Below are 16,909 nucleotides of genomic sequence, written 5' to 3'. Positions count from 1 at the left end.
GTGGTGAAAACATTTATTAAACACATTAACATCCACATTATTGGAAAAAAAAATCAGACAGACTGTAGTTTTTCAAATAAATTAGGTTTAAATGCATGACTTTATTTGTGAATAGGCAAATAAATCACAATATCAATCTAAGGCATGTATATTGCAGTTTATTACTTTGCTGTGGAAAACAGCATCAATGCCTGCTGTAGCCCATTCCTTTCATGGGCCTCAAGTCCCATGAGCAGAACACTATTATCTTGACGCTTTGCTGTTCATGTTGCTGATCTCCAGTCAATCTGCTCTGCTGGTTTCAACACCAGGCTCGCAGAGAGCATTATTTTATTTCTTTTTTCTTTTTCAAGTAAAACTACAAGCAGTCACAGTTCATCTTAAGGCAGTGCAGTTATTGGGCTCAGTTTGAACTGGTGGTGGACCGGGGACTGCAGGTAAGAGGTAGGGAGGGTGATCACTGATGGCTCAAAGTTTTTGGTGTTGAAGGTGGTGGTGAAGTCGTTGGCAAAAAAGGAGGCTGTCTCAGGGGCGCAGGGTGTGGCCGGTTCAGGTGTGGTAGCGTCTGCTGGAGCCATTGAGAGGACCTCAGACTCAAACTGCAGCAGCTGACCCATGAAACTGAAGTTGGGTGAGACGACTGCCCGGCGCTGCTTGATGATGTCAAAGGCTGCATCCAACCGCAGCTGCTGTGTCCGCATGATGTAGGCCATGCAGATGGTAGGTGAGCGTGAAATGCCTGCTTCGCAGTGGACGAGGACTTTTCCCCCTGATTGCTTCACGTGATCTGAAAGGAGGAGGGGACAAGACAGCGTTACTAACCAAGCCTTTTCTTAGTTTCTCTGGTCAGCAGCAAAATTGTAACACAGAATCAAACTTGCATGATAATAATTAACAAACAGTCTTTTTTGTTGTCGTTGTTTTTTGTTAATTTTGTGTGTCTGACTGCAATTGATATTCTTAACAACAAACATTAAAAAATTTAAAGTAACATTTCTTTCATCACAATCTATCTGCCCCCCTCTCACACACAAACATACATGGTTACATGGACAAAAACCACAGACACTAATTAGTCCTGTCTGAGTCACAGAGTGCAGCTGTGCATGAGACTTTCATTCTCCTACTCTGGGTGATGGGTACTTTCTGTCATCTGTACAAGTGTCACCCATGACACCTTTCAAGAGTCTGTTCGTTCTTAGAGCTACTGCTTACTCATACATGTCTCATTTTCTGTCTGTGTCGTGTGTCAGTTTGATCTACCTACGGCCACTTAGTTCCACAATGTCACCATAAACACCTACGTGTTTAAGCTCCCTCTCTCTATTAAATAGAAACACTGAGGGCCACTTCTGTCTGGTCCTAAGAGCCACGATGAGGGGTGAACAACGATGATTTCTGACATCTCAGATTCTCAATTAACCACATGAATGAATCATGAGCCTCCCATCTGGAGTGGAGGATGTAAGTGGAGGAGGGAAGAGGGGTGGAAAAAAAGATGTGATAGTCGCGGTGGGTGTTTTAAAGACCATCCTTGATTGATTCACCCTCATTGGCTGGATGTGTCATAACAGGCTTTAGCAGCTGTTTTTATCCAGGAGGTCAATAATATTTATTTTCTCCACCCCAACTGTACATCTGTCAGAGGAGTTGCTGATTGGTGATTGATTTTCATTTGGGGACCGGCCACAGCTGGATGAGGATTTGTGCGCAGCACATTTCTAATCACTTGGCATTGTTGATCAATTTTAAAGGCCCTCCCTGAATGTAGGCTAAACCTGCCCCTGGAACAATTTGCTGCTTTATGTATTAGACAGGCTTACTCAAAGTCACTGTAAATGTAGGCTGCCTCCCCAAACAATGCACAATACCAACAATAGCAGCCACCCAATACAGGTCAGCCAAGCTGCTCGTGGATGCGCTTTGTCCTTGGTTATGCGTGGCTATAAATAGCCACCAGCACATTGTGTACATCTCTTGCTGCTGCTGCTATTATCCAGCACCTCTCTCTTCCCACTCTCTTCCACGGTAACACTCACTGTCCTGCTGCTCACAGGTAAATCAATGATTCCCACCTGTAAGCAACCAACAACTCTGCCCTCCTTTTGTGTATCATCCAGCCAGCTTTTATCCTCCGCCCTGCCATCATAAACAACTGTGTGCGTTGTGTGTGTCAGTCAGCCCCCAGTCTCCTCCACCCTGCCATTTCTAAACACGGACAGCTCACCCAGTTGTGACACTGACTGGCCACACCCAGCAGAGTAAGCCACTGAGATTAGGCCTTGGAGGCGATGACAGCATACGAGCGTCTTTTTCCAAGCTAAGACGGGGAGGGAGGGAGGGAGGGAGGTCGGAAGAGGAAGTGGGTAAATCCTGAATGAAAGCAGACAGGCTGGATTTGTTTGGTGGGGGGTTGGAGGTTGGTTGAGGTTGCAGGCAGGCGATCAAGTTAAACTGATTACAGCCCTCTATTTGTGAATGGCTGCAGTTGAGTGGCAGCGATAAAGGGGGCTTATTTGAAGACGTATTTCAGAAATAAACACACCTATGTATAGGTGTCTCTCTAAGTCAGCTCTGGTGTTTTTTGGACGCACTTGACGAGATGATGTTCTATACATACATGGTACAGTTGATGGTATTCCAGGAAATGTCTTGCTTGGTGGTGGTGTAGCCTATTTATTTCCCTCTCTAGCTGGTTCAAGTGAGTGAACTATTTTAGTATTAAGCCTCGTGAATCAGCTACTCTATAAGATTACAAAACCGAAATACTGCCACGAATCTTTAAATGCAGACCCTGTGAAGCAGAAAATAGTGTCCCCAACAGAAGGAGAAATGGGTACGATGTTTGTTTACTTCAACTCACCGATAAACTCTATGGCCTCCTGGAAGTGGGAGCTGATGTCAGCCATGTGGCTGTCTTCCACTGGGATCCACTTGTAGTCGTAGTGGCCCTTGGCCGGCTGCATGTCCCTGCGTGACACGTTGAGCAAGGCCGTGATGTGAAGGTCGCTGAGATAGTCAAGTCTGGAGGCGTGGTAGGCACTACCGAGGTAGAGGAAAGGCAGGATCTCTACAGGTTTACCCTGAGAACCAGACATGAGAGAAAACACAGACATGAGACAACAGATAAGGAATAGAATCTACGATACAAGACCTCCTAATAAGACAAAGCACAATATCCTCTAAGCCTTGATACATCTGCTTTAGCCCACTCTTAACTCTGAGAGATGGACCCATCCAAGCCACAACATCACCTGAAGCAGAGCATGTTCATCTACAGACAAAACATGGGCACATGCAGCTGGAGGATTTATGTGAACCATGAAGTGAAATGACGCATGATGTAAACCGCAGACACAGAAGAGTGTTGTCAGCCTCATGCTTTCTGTTTGAGCAGCGGAGGTTATAGAGGAAAGGTCAGAGATGAAAGTCTTTTCCTCTGTCCTGATGTCAGCTGGACATGACTTTAAAGCCAAATCTGAGATGTCTGGGGAGCAGTGAAGGTCAGAAAATACCATTATGTAGCCTAGGCTCAGCTGAGAAAATGTTTAGATGGGCTGATGCCGAATATGTCTCTCTGATGTGAACAGGGCTTTGATGTTTTTTGCTCAAGCTATTATTTGATGGGGTCAAAAATAAAAACTGAAAGTGGATGACTTCCCTGTGGCTCAATGAGATAAAGGGATGGGAAGTACAGACTTATTCAGGGTGTTTCCATACCTGATCATAATCTGGTTTGTGGTGAGAGAGCTTCTCGCTGTGGGTGGTGACTTTTTTCTCGGTTTCAGTTCCGCTCTGGTCGATGGTTTTCACCTCAGTGCAAAGTTCAGGGTATTGAGAGTGGAAGTTCTCGTATCCTCCTGGGTAAAAGGGAAAAAACCATGAATACAATACTTACTACTAAATACGCTTAGAATAATACCACCTGCACCCCCAGACACACACATAGCCTACACTTGTTGTGAAATGGCAGTGTTTATGAAACAGTCTTGCGGAGGATTATAACCTTTATAACCTGATTATAACCGCGTAATTAAGGAGCCCGCGGTAGAAGGACCGGTAATCCTTTTAGGCCAACATCCCGAGGACGCAGAGGTGACAGGCGGAAATGGATGCGTTTCAACACAGTATCACAACCTCGAGGGATTTATTTAGCTTGAAAGAAAATAGTTCGTAGGAGGGATTCCGTTTTCTTCCCCTTTCTTCTCTCTTATCAATGAAAGATATTGCACCACCAATTTGTGAGCGTTTCTCCCACACTGACTCATTCTCTCCGTTGACGCACTCAGGACGTTTATCTCCCCAAGAAGTGGGAGAAAAATGTAGAAATGCTCTCAACACAGGTGAGAAGAAAATGACTTAGACTTACGCAACTGTTTGGGTTTTATTTAAAAACTAAAGTGGAAAATAATTTATAAAGCTACACGAAATTTAAGTTATTATTAGAGGCCCAATCTTATAAAAATTCAAATCATACAGCCCTGTATTTTACTAAAAAGCGTATATTCTAACAAATGACAGAAAATAGGCGAGGTGACAGACCCTATGGGACAACATGAAACCATAAGACTAAGTATGAATCTAAAGAAGCTATAGGCTACATTTATAGGCTATTATTTGAATAAAAAGACACTCATAAGAAGTCTATACAAGAGTGAACTCTTTGTTTTCCCCTCCCCGGATTAAAAAAGTTGAATTTCACAAAAGCTCTCACCTTTCAGGAAACAGATGTTTGCTCCGCTCGCTAGATGCGACAGAGTGTTTATTACTATTTGTGCTACACTGTCCTTTTTCAGTTTTTGCCAGTGGGACGTCCGGTCGTCCAGAGCTACGATCGCCGATATGCTCCCCTCCCGAAGCCGAAACAGGGCTGTCTCATCCGGGATGACAAACTGCAGAGGCACCGGTCCTCCTCGCGATCTCCGGACCACCACTGAGTTGAGATTGACATTGACAGAGCCTCTGATATTGGAGTTCGTGAATGAGAAATAAGGTCGGCAATCCACAATAAGGCAGCTTCCACACTCCTTCCTGATGATTTTCCTCAGACGGCGGCAGTCGATGCTGGAGACTTTCATGTTGACGCTGAAGAGTTGATGTTATTGCTGGAGAACTGGACTGGTTTACACCTAGACACCTAGACACCTTAGACACCTTAGACACCTTAGACACCTGGACGGTGGGTACGGGCGAGAGTAGAGCCCCGCGCGCGTCTGTGCCTACATTTCCTCTAAGGGGATTCCGGCCGATCAGTTTTATGTGAATGGGACCTCCGGTGCGTGACGTCACGAACCACATATGGACACCGGCGAGGTGTGATCACAGCAAACAGCCCGCCCACAACGATGACTGTGCCGTGACTCCTCCCCCGGCCTGCTGAATAACACAACAGCACCACAGCACCTATAGGCTACTAGGCTGCTGCTGCTGCTGCTGCTGCTGCTGCTGCCGCTGTGCGCCTGATTCATTACTCCCCTGTGTCCTCCCCCAGCACCCACACACCTTTCCTTTCATGTTCACCTGACGTTTAGCGAGAATAAATAAACCACTGACTGAAACTGATGCCGTGTTTACGAAACATGCTGAAAGCAGCCAGGCCAGAGCGACATGTCCAGGAAATCCAGACAGTAGGATGAATGAAACACACATTACTGTAAACCCAAACAGAAAGTAGGCTATCACAGGAATATGATAGTGATACCATGCCCTCAATAAAACAGGGCTGTGACTAGATCATTTACAGTAATTATGGATTAGATAGATTCGATTTTTTTCATTTTAATTATGGATTACTCAGATGATTATTTTCTTGATTGATTTATTATTACATTCAAAATGACAGACAGGATGGTGAAAAACAGAGAGCACCATGCCTCAGACATCTTCAAGCCGACAACACGTCAACAATAAGAAGCTGGACAATGAGAGGCTTATAGGGCAAGTAACAAAATCATACCACTCACAAAAACAAACTACAACAACACTCAAACACATAAACACATAAACACACACAGAATTTACAGAAAAATATGAATGTGATATTATAGGAAATTAAAAACACATGGAGTCCCAGTGACACACTGCAGGTCAAAAATATATTTACAGTGACAGAACTGCAGTTAAACGTGATGTAATATGTCCACACTGTAAACACATCTGTGAGTGCCACACTCTCTGTATTGTAAATCCCTGCAGGTTTTTCTTTTGTTGAGTCCTATATGACTTATCTACCAGCTACTCAGTGATACGGGGGGTTGCAATGAGCTCAGTGCGGCTGGATGACAGGGAGCTGACAAAAGCAACCTCTAACTTCCGATTAGTCCCATGTATAGCCCAGTGAACCTGCCTTATATCCCTCAGCATGTAAACCTAATCCCCCAGATGAATTAACAGGTTTAAACGTCACACTCCCTCCACTCACATGACAGGCAATCAATCCTAACATGCAGTTCAAGGCTGTGTTTGGCTCTTGTTTGCATGACTTTGTTTGGATTTCAGTATGAAACAAAACAACTGACTTCGAGCGTAATCCATCTGAAACCGTACTGAAGTCACACAGTGAAGGTGAGAGCACAGCCACGTTGTACCTGGCAGGCAATTATTCATTGAAAGCTCAAACACAGATGTAAGGCGTCCATGGATTACTGTAATTCACTTGGCCTATAGACCAGACCATTCATAAAAAAGAGGAAATTAAATTATATAAAAAAATAAAATAAAAAAACACCCCAGACCACCATACACTTTTCCAAGGATGAACACAGTCCATTGATAACACACAATACCACGTTGACCATTGAGTTACAGTTAGCCTGCGAGCAAAAGGTTCCCCTCGGAAACATGCAGTAATCAAGTTACTGTAGTAGAGTAGTAGAGTAGAGTAGAGTTTGTCACTCTCTCAAATTTGACCTGTTGTCCATTTTCTTGCATGTTGTATTATTGTGATGCACTGGTTCTCAGACTTCCAAATCACATTACTTTATTGTAGTTTTATTTATTTGAAAGTCAAAGACACAAGGCCCAAACAGTGTTTAAACACACTGTCATCAGGAGATGCTACAAGCCTCTTTGATGAAATGAATCCAACAACTATGTGTTGCATCATGTTGTGTCTGCTGCAGGGATGCGTGGGAATGATAACAAGAGCCAAACAGAAAGATAAAGAGAAGCGCAGTGGTGATGAACAACACAAATATGACAAATGGACAGACAGACACACAAACAGCTCTGGTCCCAGACGGACAGACAGCACACACACATACACACATACACACATACACACATACACACATACACACACACACACATACACACATACACACACACACACACACAATAACAATAACAAAGCAAATAATAGAGAGTCCACTCGGTCATGAGAGTCTCATTCAGTAGTGGAGGAAGGCCTCTGTATGTGGCGCGGTGCCTGGACACCAGCCAGTCCCTGGTTCACTATGAAAAAATAGATGCAGATAGATAGATAGATAGATAGATAGATAGATAGATAGATAGATAGATAGATAGATAGATAGATAGATAGATAGATAGATAGATAGATAGATAGATAGATAGATAGATAGATAGATAGATAGATAGATAGATAGATAGATAGATAGATAGATAGATGAGGATTAGACAGCAGGCAGTGTGCCATATGGTCCAGTCTAATCTGGGTTTGTGACATCATGGCTGATGAGCAGGGAGGCCCATCATCCGTTTCCAAGTGCTCATTTCATTATGGGGTTTGTTAGTGTCAGCTCTAACAACAGTGGACCCAGACAAGTCAGATAATAAACACAGTGTGTGGGTTTTCCTTCTCTTTCACCTGTATATCTCTCATATTTTCCTCTTTCTCAGTCTGTTTGTGTCTTTCCTCTCCTCCCTCCCTGTCATGACAGTGGTTTGAGCCTACACATATGATATGTCTGTCACAGGATTGCTTCAGTGTATCGGTGGCTCTGCAGTTGGTGCAGTTTGCATTAGGAAGCAGGAAAGCACTTTATAAGCCCCTGACTATCCCACTCACACAGAAGCCGACTGGTTATTAAGATCGATGCGTCAACTGTGTCTGACATGGTTTGTTCACAAAGTGTGTCATCTGTGCGGTGATGTCATTGGGTCAGTAATGCAAGTTGTCAGTTGTTTTTTCCATGAATGTTCATGGTTTAATTGATTAAATGATAAAATAACTGTGGTGCTCCCGTTTTGGCCACCAGTGTTAATTAACACAAACAAGGAAAAGGATGAAAATTTGACAAAATATATAAAAGATCCACTTAAATAGAAAATTGCATTCTCTCCACAAACCTCTTTTTTCTTTTTACTGAGCAACTCCCTGTTTGGATGTAGAGCTCAGATAATTCATTCTTGAATCAATTAGTCTCCACAGAATATCGATTGGCAGCTATTCTGATAGTCAAGGTGTTATTGGAGTGATTTTCCTTTTATATTTATGGCTGTCTATCCCTTTATTGTCTGACTATTGGTCAGAAAGAACAAGATGCAATACGACTAATAAATGGACTCTATGAATTTATAGTGGGCATTTGCTTACATTCACAGACCAAATACATAATTGATCAATGGGGAAAATAATCAAGGGACTCTCCCAGCTCTAGGTTATATAACACTACTGCGTGAATGAGCAGTCTCAGCTGAACTTATGGACCCTGTAAGTGAACATAAGTTCAGCTGAGACTGCTCATTCACACAAGGATGTTAAGATAATGACACCATCCCTATAATACAAAAACAAATATTTACTCATAATATTCTGTCTACAACACAAACACAACACAAAACACATTTACTTGAGCATTAATGACAGGATTTGAAATCTGTCATTTGAAAGTATTTACAGTGATTTACATGAACGATAACTGATGATGCTAAATGAAATGAAGTGCTGAAAAAACAGAGAGAAAAAGGAAACAGTTCATAGCTCCAGAGCCACATCTTCAAGGTCTCTTGTTTCCATGTGTACCTTTCCCATGAACTCAGTGTGTAGTGAGTACAGTAATCCTGAAGGGGGGGAATAAAAACAGGCTGGATAGAGGGTTTGAGATGGGCTGCAAAGGAACATGAACACGAGCTGATTTTAGATGTCAGCCGATGATGCTCAGTGTTTTATCATGGCAAAACAATGTTTGATTTACTGCCTGCTTTCTATCTGTGTACCTGCTTTGTCAATTTCCATGTAAGTAGTTCTGCAATTTATTTCCAAGAAAAACTCAATCAACTTCGTAGACAAATTGAACCCTGAGCGTTTTCTGTTCTTCTGGTCTGCTGTTCAGTTCAGTTCAGTTCAGTTCAGTTCAGTTCACAAACACAGCACAGTAAAAACTATACACAATGCAGGAGGGGAAACAACAATGAAGAGAATATGAGAAGAATAAATTGCTAATAATGTGTGTAATAAAGAGACAGACAGTTGATAGTAACTGAAGAGACACATTGGATTAATTAAAACTTGAACCTGTTGCAGAAAGATCCAATTCATTAAAGTGAGAATATTGTGGATTCGATAGGATGGATTTACTGTAATCTCTGATTTAGAAGGCTGCTGCTCACCAGTGTCTCATTGGGCATCACAGTGTCTCCTCATTGGTGCCTACATTTCTTTTTTTTTCTTTTTAAAAAAAGTATATTTCACTTGAGAAAGGTCTGAGAAAAAAAAGGGATCGTTTTTCTGGCTTTGACGTGTCTTTGGTCCTTACACTAGGACAGTAGTGGGACAGAGTGGACCCTGTGGGGAGACTCTGGAGGACAAATGTTGTTTAGAACGTCTTCTAAAAGTATTCAGCACTCCATTATCAGCCCAAATGTGGAGCTTAATAAATAAAAACCCAGAGTGTTAAGAAGACCTTCAGGCAGCAGCCTCTCAAATCCCTTCGCTACCATGATGTCTGGCCACTGGCTCCTTCCAGAGGAAAAATCACTTCTTCTGTCTCATCTAGGATTGATTTCATGCTGTTTTTGTTTCACTGTTGAAAACTGATCTATTCGTCTTTGATTCTTACCCATGAATTTTAATGTTGTTTTGTACTATTTTCAGAATGGAAACGTGTCCTGTTATCGAACCCCACAAGGAAAAAAAGAAAAACAAGGTAAATATGGACATATCTTTCCCAAGGTTGCAGGTTACAGCTCCAGTTTCTGTTGAGGGTGTTGAAGGGATCATTTACCCATGATGCATGGCTTATAGGAAGAGGCATGGCTACCTCGCTCCCTGCATGTGTCTTATTTACATTGTTTGTTGACAGAGTACTTTGTGGGCTACCGCTGCCATTTTATGCTCCTGCAACAACACTTTATTTACACCAGACAATAACTGTTGGCCCGACTCTATTAATACGGTATGCGAGTGCGTCAAGTCACTTCCTGTCCAGAATGTCCCTTTTGCCATGTGACTTATAAAAAGATCCCAAACACAATAGTCCGCCTGCACTATAGGACACGTATCCCGGCCCACCGCTGCCCCCCACTCGGCTGCACAGGTGCTTCCTGGTCTGCTGACGGAGCCTCCAGATGATGAGACTGTTTCCCAATAAGGCTCACATTACTCATCTCACCTCAGCTGACCACTGAGTAGAGCGGGCTGGAATTTCACTCAGGCACCACAAATGACTCAGAGAACCAGTCTCAGTGCAGAACTTACAATTAATAGTCTGCATGACTCTCATTGGAATGACAACAATTATTTCTGGGAATATCTCCCAGGGAACTAGATAGGAAACCATCACAATAATGTGATCAACCAAAAGTTCTTGACATTATGAGAAATGTGGTGGTAGTGAAGTAAGCTTCAAATCTTCACACTCCCTGAGGCCATTTGGCTTTTAAATAGTAAACCTTTGGTCCTGTGGGGAATATTTAGTTGTTTTTCGTTTTTTAAGCTCTTTTTTCTTTAGTATTTTGTGTTCATTTTTTTTTGATCAAATGAATGTGTTCTCCATTTGATAAGATTTTGTCCCTGTGTCACTCAGTTAATGGAACACGTTTTTGCTTTTGGAAGTTCTGTTATGAAAATATGTATGTTGTATACATATTGAATGGCATCAAAAATAAATGACCTAAACTGGAATTATGCAAATCAGTTGCTTTTTTGGTAACTTTTTTTTTCTCTACGGAGCTCTGCCTTCAGTTTCGGAGTTCATATTTTCACTGTCATAAAAACTCACCACTAATCCTTCTCCCTCCCCCCCCGGCTATGTGCATTTGTTTTCAATGAAGCCAGAGAGAGGGCAATCCATGGAGTGTGTTGTGTCATAGCGCGGTAAAGCAGTCCATGTTTCTCGTGAGACGAAGCACTGAGAACCTAGATGAAGGCAGAGAGCCTCCATTCTTCCCGTAACAAGCATTTACCCCTCAGTTACTCTGAAGCTGTATAATTAAGGTGCAGATGTGACCCCTGTCCCTGGACCCCATGCACTTTCACAACCAGTGATTTGGTTTTGGTTGTACAACTTCATTTCAGTAAGGAATCCCACAGCTAAAATTCCTATGAAACAAAGCTTCAAAACCAAAGTATAATGACTCCTCCTCATGACTCATATGTTATTAAACATTATTATGAAATTGTCAGTTTTGGTTCCTGTTTTGCCAGCTGTCCCCAACCAGGTGGTCAGACCTGAACACTAAGAAATGTAAAGTAAATATGTCAGTGTGCAACGTGTTTTTACAAAAATACTCCATGTACTGTGATAGGTTCTAGGTGTTATGAGTGGATATCAGGGAATGCTGATGGTACGCTGTAACATGTTGGGTCTTGTTTATACAACGCATGATCACGGACAGCGACAACATACGTCAGCATTGTGAGTAACCACACACTCCAATCATATCCAATACAGGAGTCGAACTCTGGCTGCCAAATCCAATGTGAGGCAAGAACATTTAGCATTCCTGATGAAGCCTACACACACACACACACACACACACACACACACACACACACACATACACACACTTCAAATGCTTGACTCACACACCCCCATTTCCACCCACTGCTCAGTGTCAAGTCATGACTCTTCGAGGAAAGCAAAATTCTTAGGCAAGACATGGAGGATGATGGTGTGTGTATATCTGTGTGTGTTTGTGTGTGTGTGTGTGTGTGATAGACAGATTAAACAGAAGGCATTTCCCAGTTATTGTGTTAAAGAAAAGACACTGCTGGGTCTTCTAGCGAAATTTCCATTCCGTAAAAATAGTTGTGACCTCAGGTAGGGAGACATTTATCTTGTTCTGAGGTAGAGGTAGAAGTGCTGTGGGAATTCAAAGTGGAGCTAGAGGCAATGTTGAGCTGCTGCTCTATGACGTGTTAACAATAAAGAAAAAACAAACCCACCTGACTGAGGAGACCTGCTTTTTTTTTTAATCCATGTTGTCATGACATTTTGTGTCAAGATGCTCCACAGAACAGACAGCATATCCGGTTGTTGGGATGTTGTAGCCTCTCTCTAAGGAAAGCAGAGTTACAGTCTGTACTGCACTGTACTATGAATCACAGCCTGACCTGGTTATTGCAGAGGAGTTTTATAGAAGAGCCCACGTTTATCACATCTCTTAAAATAACACAAGTGTGCATAAAGATCTACGAAAGCTACTGCGACAGAGTGTGAAGCAGTGCATGCTCTGCACCTGCTTCACATTTGCTCTCACTTATGTTTCAAAAGCGGTGAAATGTGAAGCCAGTGAAATGTTTCCCCATTTCCTAACGTGTCTCTTATTCTCCAGAAATTAGTAAGTAAATGATGAAATACATCACATAATTTCCTGTTTTAGGCTGTCAACTAAGGTCTTTTGCACTCACACAAGATGTGTTGCAATATGAGTGATCATGTATTGGCAGCACAGTGCTCTCCACTAGATGAGAGCAGCAACAGAAACTGAAGGTCTTTAAATGTTGGTGAAGAAGAGTTTGTGCTCCAGGACAATAGAAGCAGCCAGGAAAGTTAAGATAAGGTAGGATTTTTAAAATATATTTTGTTATTGTCAGTAAATTAAATGAAAAAAATAAAAACCAACAACAAACTCACACTATAACAAATACTGTCTGTTGTCTTACAGTTTTTCTCTGTTGGTTTGGCTCATTTCTTGAAACAGAAATTACATTCTTAAAACTATAAGACCATTTGGCCAAACAGTCTTACAGTTCTGCACAACATTACAGCTCACTAGCAAAAGTGCATATCTCTCCCAAAACTGTTCACACATGCTTCAAAACTAGATTCCTTTACCATGTAAAGTGCCAGTACCATCAAAATGACAAAGATCTTTCTCAATTGCTTTTGGCTCATTTGCATTCACTTAGTGCTTTTACCAAAAATAAACTGGATGGTTCAGCATAACACCATGGATGAGCTGCAGAACCTCATATCTCTCCCAAAACAGTTTACTTATGTGTCAAAACCAAACTTCTTTCTCATGTAAGTAGTCAATGCCCCCAAAATGCATCATCCCTGTGGCATTCTGTGAGCACTGCAAGTCAAAATGCTTAGATGTTTTGTCACTATGGCAGAGACGTATAAAACCTAAGAAAAGGACTTTACAGTAAGAGCAGCCTCCGAAGTTTGACATCACACACACTGCACTCATATTGCCAAGGAAATTGTAACCATTTTTATTCACATATAGCCTACATAAAGTAACTCAAGATTATGTACTGTCAAAACAAAATGTATAGGCCTACAGTTCTCTGTACATGTATGAAATATGAACACAAAAAAAAACAGAAAAAATATACCAAGCCTATAGTGCAGTAAACAAAGTTTCACGAGTAGAGACATTTTCACTGGTCATCACTGTCATCACCCTCTGTCTCCTGGCCACCATCTTCATCCTCCTGACCATCCATACGCTGCGCTCTGATTGGCCACATATTTTCATCAACATCACAGCGGATATTTTCCCTCCTCTTCTTCTTCTTCCTCCTCTTCCTCTTCCTTGAGCAGGGAGTTGCTCATGATAATTTTCTTGGCCAGGTACCTCCATGTTTATACTGCAAAAGGTACAGGCCCTAGCCAAGCTCTATATATACGCGTTTGGCAGCATTCACAATCATAGACAGCACCAGTCAGGTAGCTAAACAGCTGATTGATTGGTCATCTGAGATGTAGGAACTCCTCCTTCGTTAGTCAAGTTCTAATTTCACCTGACTGTCAATTACTGTCATGAATTTATGAAATGCTGCAAGAAATTCATATGGTTTTCATGGTATTAGCCTACAGTATGTTGACTAATTTTGACAGTTGAACAGACTATTGTGCATATGATGATTTACACAGTGAAATCATGCTGACATGTTTTGGAGAGAGCAACCATTAGACTGAGAATCAACTAATCAGCTTAGATCAGCAAGATCTATTCATTTGGAAAATGTGCTAAATGTATGCTCATTGTGCTAACTCTAGGGTACTTGTACATAACCATTTGCAAAGATGCACTAAGACACTTGAGACATGTACTAAGACATTTGCAATTTGATGAAATCAATGAGAAATGCCATTCTGTTGTGAACATTTGCAAGGTGGTTTGGAGGTTTGTCCATGTTATTTTGAGAATGTAATTTCTGTTTCAAGAATTGAGCCAAACCAATAGAGAAAAAAAAGGCCACTGTAGTTTATCTACAGTCAGTCCTACGTTGCTTTAATAAGGATTCAATACAGCACTTAAAAGTGTATCAATCTACAGTGGAAACATTTATATAAACATTTATATAAACAATTATAAGCAATAAGAAACTATTTCTGTGGGAACTCGTTTTGGGAACAAATGGACTTTGCAGCTGAGCTGATTACACAGATGAAGCCAGGAAGTATTCAGCCACTCTACGGATGGTGTTTTCATGAGATTTGTTAATGTTGAGGAAATAGTGACTAATGCAAGTTTAATTTTTGAGGAGAGAGGTTATAGGTATCAGTCATATTGTGTAGAAAATACCTCTCTCTCTTACTGGATGTGTAAAATCCTCATGGCCACAGTTAAAAGTATAAGGACACAAGCTGAGAGCTTTTGGAAACACTCAGCCTTGCGTCTTCCTGCTTTGCATTATTCTAACTCTCCACTCGGCATTATACCGTACATTAAAATGCCTCTGCAAAAATATGCCTTCCTCCTTGGCTTTGCTCTCCAACTCATTTTAGCTTTTATAAATATGCATATATGTCACTTTATTTTTATCTGGCTTCACTTCCGCTGGGCACAGTGGGTCATAGATGAAAAGGAAGAAGGAAGCCAGACGATAAATAAACACAGCAGCGCTGAAAATGTAGCTGCTGCTTGCCTCTCTGAGGGTGTTAATGTTACTCTGAGAAAGCAATAAATATCACTTTAAGCCTTTGGTGGTGAGTCAGTCGATGGATTATCAACATGCACTATGTATGGCTGTGTACGGCGAGTGTCAATGGAAAAAAAAATAATCCGTGTGAGTGTGTGAATACAGGAGGACTGGACATGAAAGCTTTTAATATCAGGGCTTTTGTGGAGAATTCATTCCAGTCACAATGGCTGTGAACTTGTCAGAGTTCACCCATAGAATTGAAATAAATTTATTTATATATAAAAGAAAAACATAAAAGGCCCAGAGAGTTTCAAATTGCTGATAGTTTTACTGAGCCACAAGGTTGGAGAGGCAGTTTCAAAAAGCTTCATACAATTTTCATATAGAGTACTAGTTGGTGGTTTGGCATTGTCAGCTCAGGAAAAATCAAGCTGATTTACGGGCAACACAGCCTTCGGCATCTACTGAGGATTTCCCGATATTCTGGCAGGCCAGCCTTTGTTGTTCAAGGAAGTAGGATCTCTTGCAAGCTCAAAAACATTCCTGCAGACAATTGAATGTTCGCATCTGCTGCTGCATGTGTGTTTCAAGGGTGAAAGTGTGCAAGTGTGCAAGTAGTGAGGCCTGTAGTCTATGACTGAAGTAAAAATAACAATAATAAAATTAAATAAGACTCACTTTAAATGTGCATGTGACATGTGATCACCTAAAATTTAAATGATACAGATTCACTTATAGCTCAGTGCAGGACAGCAATAAATGTCACGTCAATACCACAAGTTCCTGTCAGTTTACAGTAAACATATAACCAGAGAAGTGACTCACCATCTGAACATTTCAGGAAGCTGCAGGTACAGTGAGGCACTGCATAGCACAGCAAACTAGAACGCAACAAACACAATACTTTGAATATAAAACAGCAAATAGATAAATTAAAGGTATATTGTGTCAGGATATGCAAATGTGGAGGTTCCTCTGGGAAATTACAAGTTAGTGGCTGCAAACCAGCTGGGTTTTTTTTTTTTTTTTTTTTTCATCTAAACACAATAGGGCTGGCAATAGGACTGTGGATCATCATGGAAACAAACAGTATGTGACCTTCATGGGAAGCCATTTCCAAAATCCTCCCCCGCACAGATGCACCGAGATAAGGGATTTTTTCTTTTTCTAATTTTCATTACAGACCGGAACTTGAGAGTCACTCCTGCAGCCACCCACCCCTCCCAGTGTCTGTCTGTCTGTCTGTCTGTCTGTCTGTCTGTACCACCCCCCCCCCCTCTAGCTCTGTGCTTCACTTCCATCCTCCTCTCTCATCCCCTGTTGTCCAGCCTGTTTCCCCGCTCTCTATCCTCCCCTCTCATCACCTGTGTGGGAGGCACAAAGCCAAATCCACTCAGCTGGAATTAAACTCACTGGGACCTTACAGATTGCACTGCTATGCTTTAATCACATACAACACACATACACACACACATACACACACACCTGCACATAAACACACAGACACAGACACAGATGCTCTCCCACTCAGCGGATGGAAAGACCGAGGCAGGAATGGAAAGATGTAATAGATAGGAGCGCTGGAAGCGGGTGGCGACTGGGGAGTGCCCACGTCATTGGAAGTAGGTG

At 41.8% G+C, this 16,909-nt stretch overlaps 1 protein-coding gene across 3 annotated transcripts; it reads right to left on the bottom strand.

The window, feature by feature from the left end:
* dusp5 (dual specificity phosphatase 5) lies at positions 1-5,231 on the bottom strand. Of its 3 annotated transcripts, none has more exons than XM_085805032.1 (5): positions 5,155-5,231; positions 4,715-5,105; positions 3,721-3,860; positions 2,864-3,083; positions 1-787 (listed from the first exon to the last, which is right to left on the bottom strand). In XM_085805032.1, the coding sequence occupies exons 2-5, from the start codon at positions 5,076-5,078 to the stop codon at positions 381-383; spliced, it is 1,131 nt and encodes a 376-aa protein (XP_085661158.1). In that variant the 5' UTR covers positions 5,079-5,105; positions 5,155-5,231; the 3' UTR covers positions 1-380. The 3 variants fall into 3 exon arrangements, with proteins under 3 accessions (XP_085661158.1, XP_085660995.1, XP_085661075.1); XM_085804869.1 differs by having other exon boundaries at positions 4,715-5,129; positions 5,173-5,231; XM_085804949.1 differs by having other exon boundaries at positions 4,715-5,231.
* Positions 5,232-16,909: the final 11,678 nt, after the last annotated feature.

The sequence above is a fragment of the Trachurus japonicus genome, chromosome 1 (genome assembly GCF_045865225.1).
Source record: "Trachurus japonicus isolate A0001 chromosome 1, Traja_1.0".
Lineage (NCBI taxonomy): Eukaryota > Metazoa > Chordata > Actinopteri > Carangiformes > Carangidae > Trachurus > Trachurus japonicus.
This window is presented reverse-complemented; position numbering and strand designations above follow the sequence as displayed.

Bases quoted from the DNA above. Each gene is read 5' to 3' on its own strand.
- dusp5 (XM_085804949.1), bottom strand. From the start codon at position 5,078: ATGAAAGTCTCCAGCATCGACTGCCGCCGTCTGAGGAAAATCATCAGG. The intron at 3,084-3,720 runs GTATGGAAACAC...TCTGGTTCTCAG, and splicing joins ACAAACCAGATTATGATCAG to GGTAAACCTGTAGAGATCCT. The intron at 788-2,863 runs GTGAGTTGAAGT...TCCTCCTTTCAG, and splicing joins GGAGGCCATAGAGTTTATCG to ATCACGTGAAGCAATCAGGG.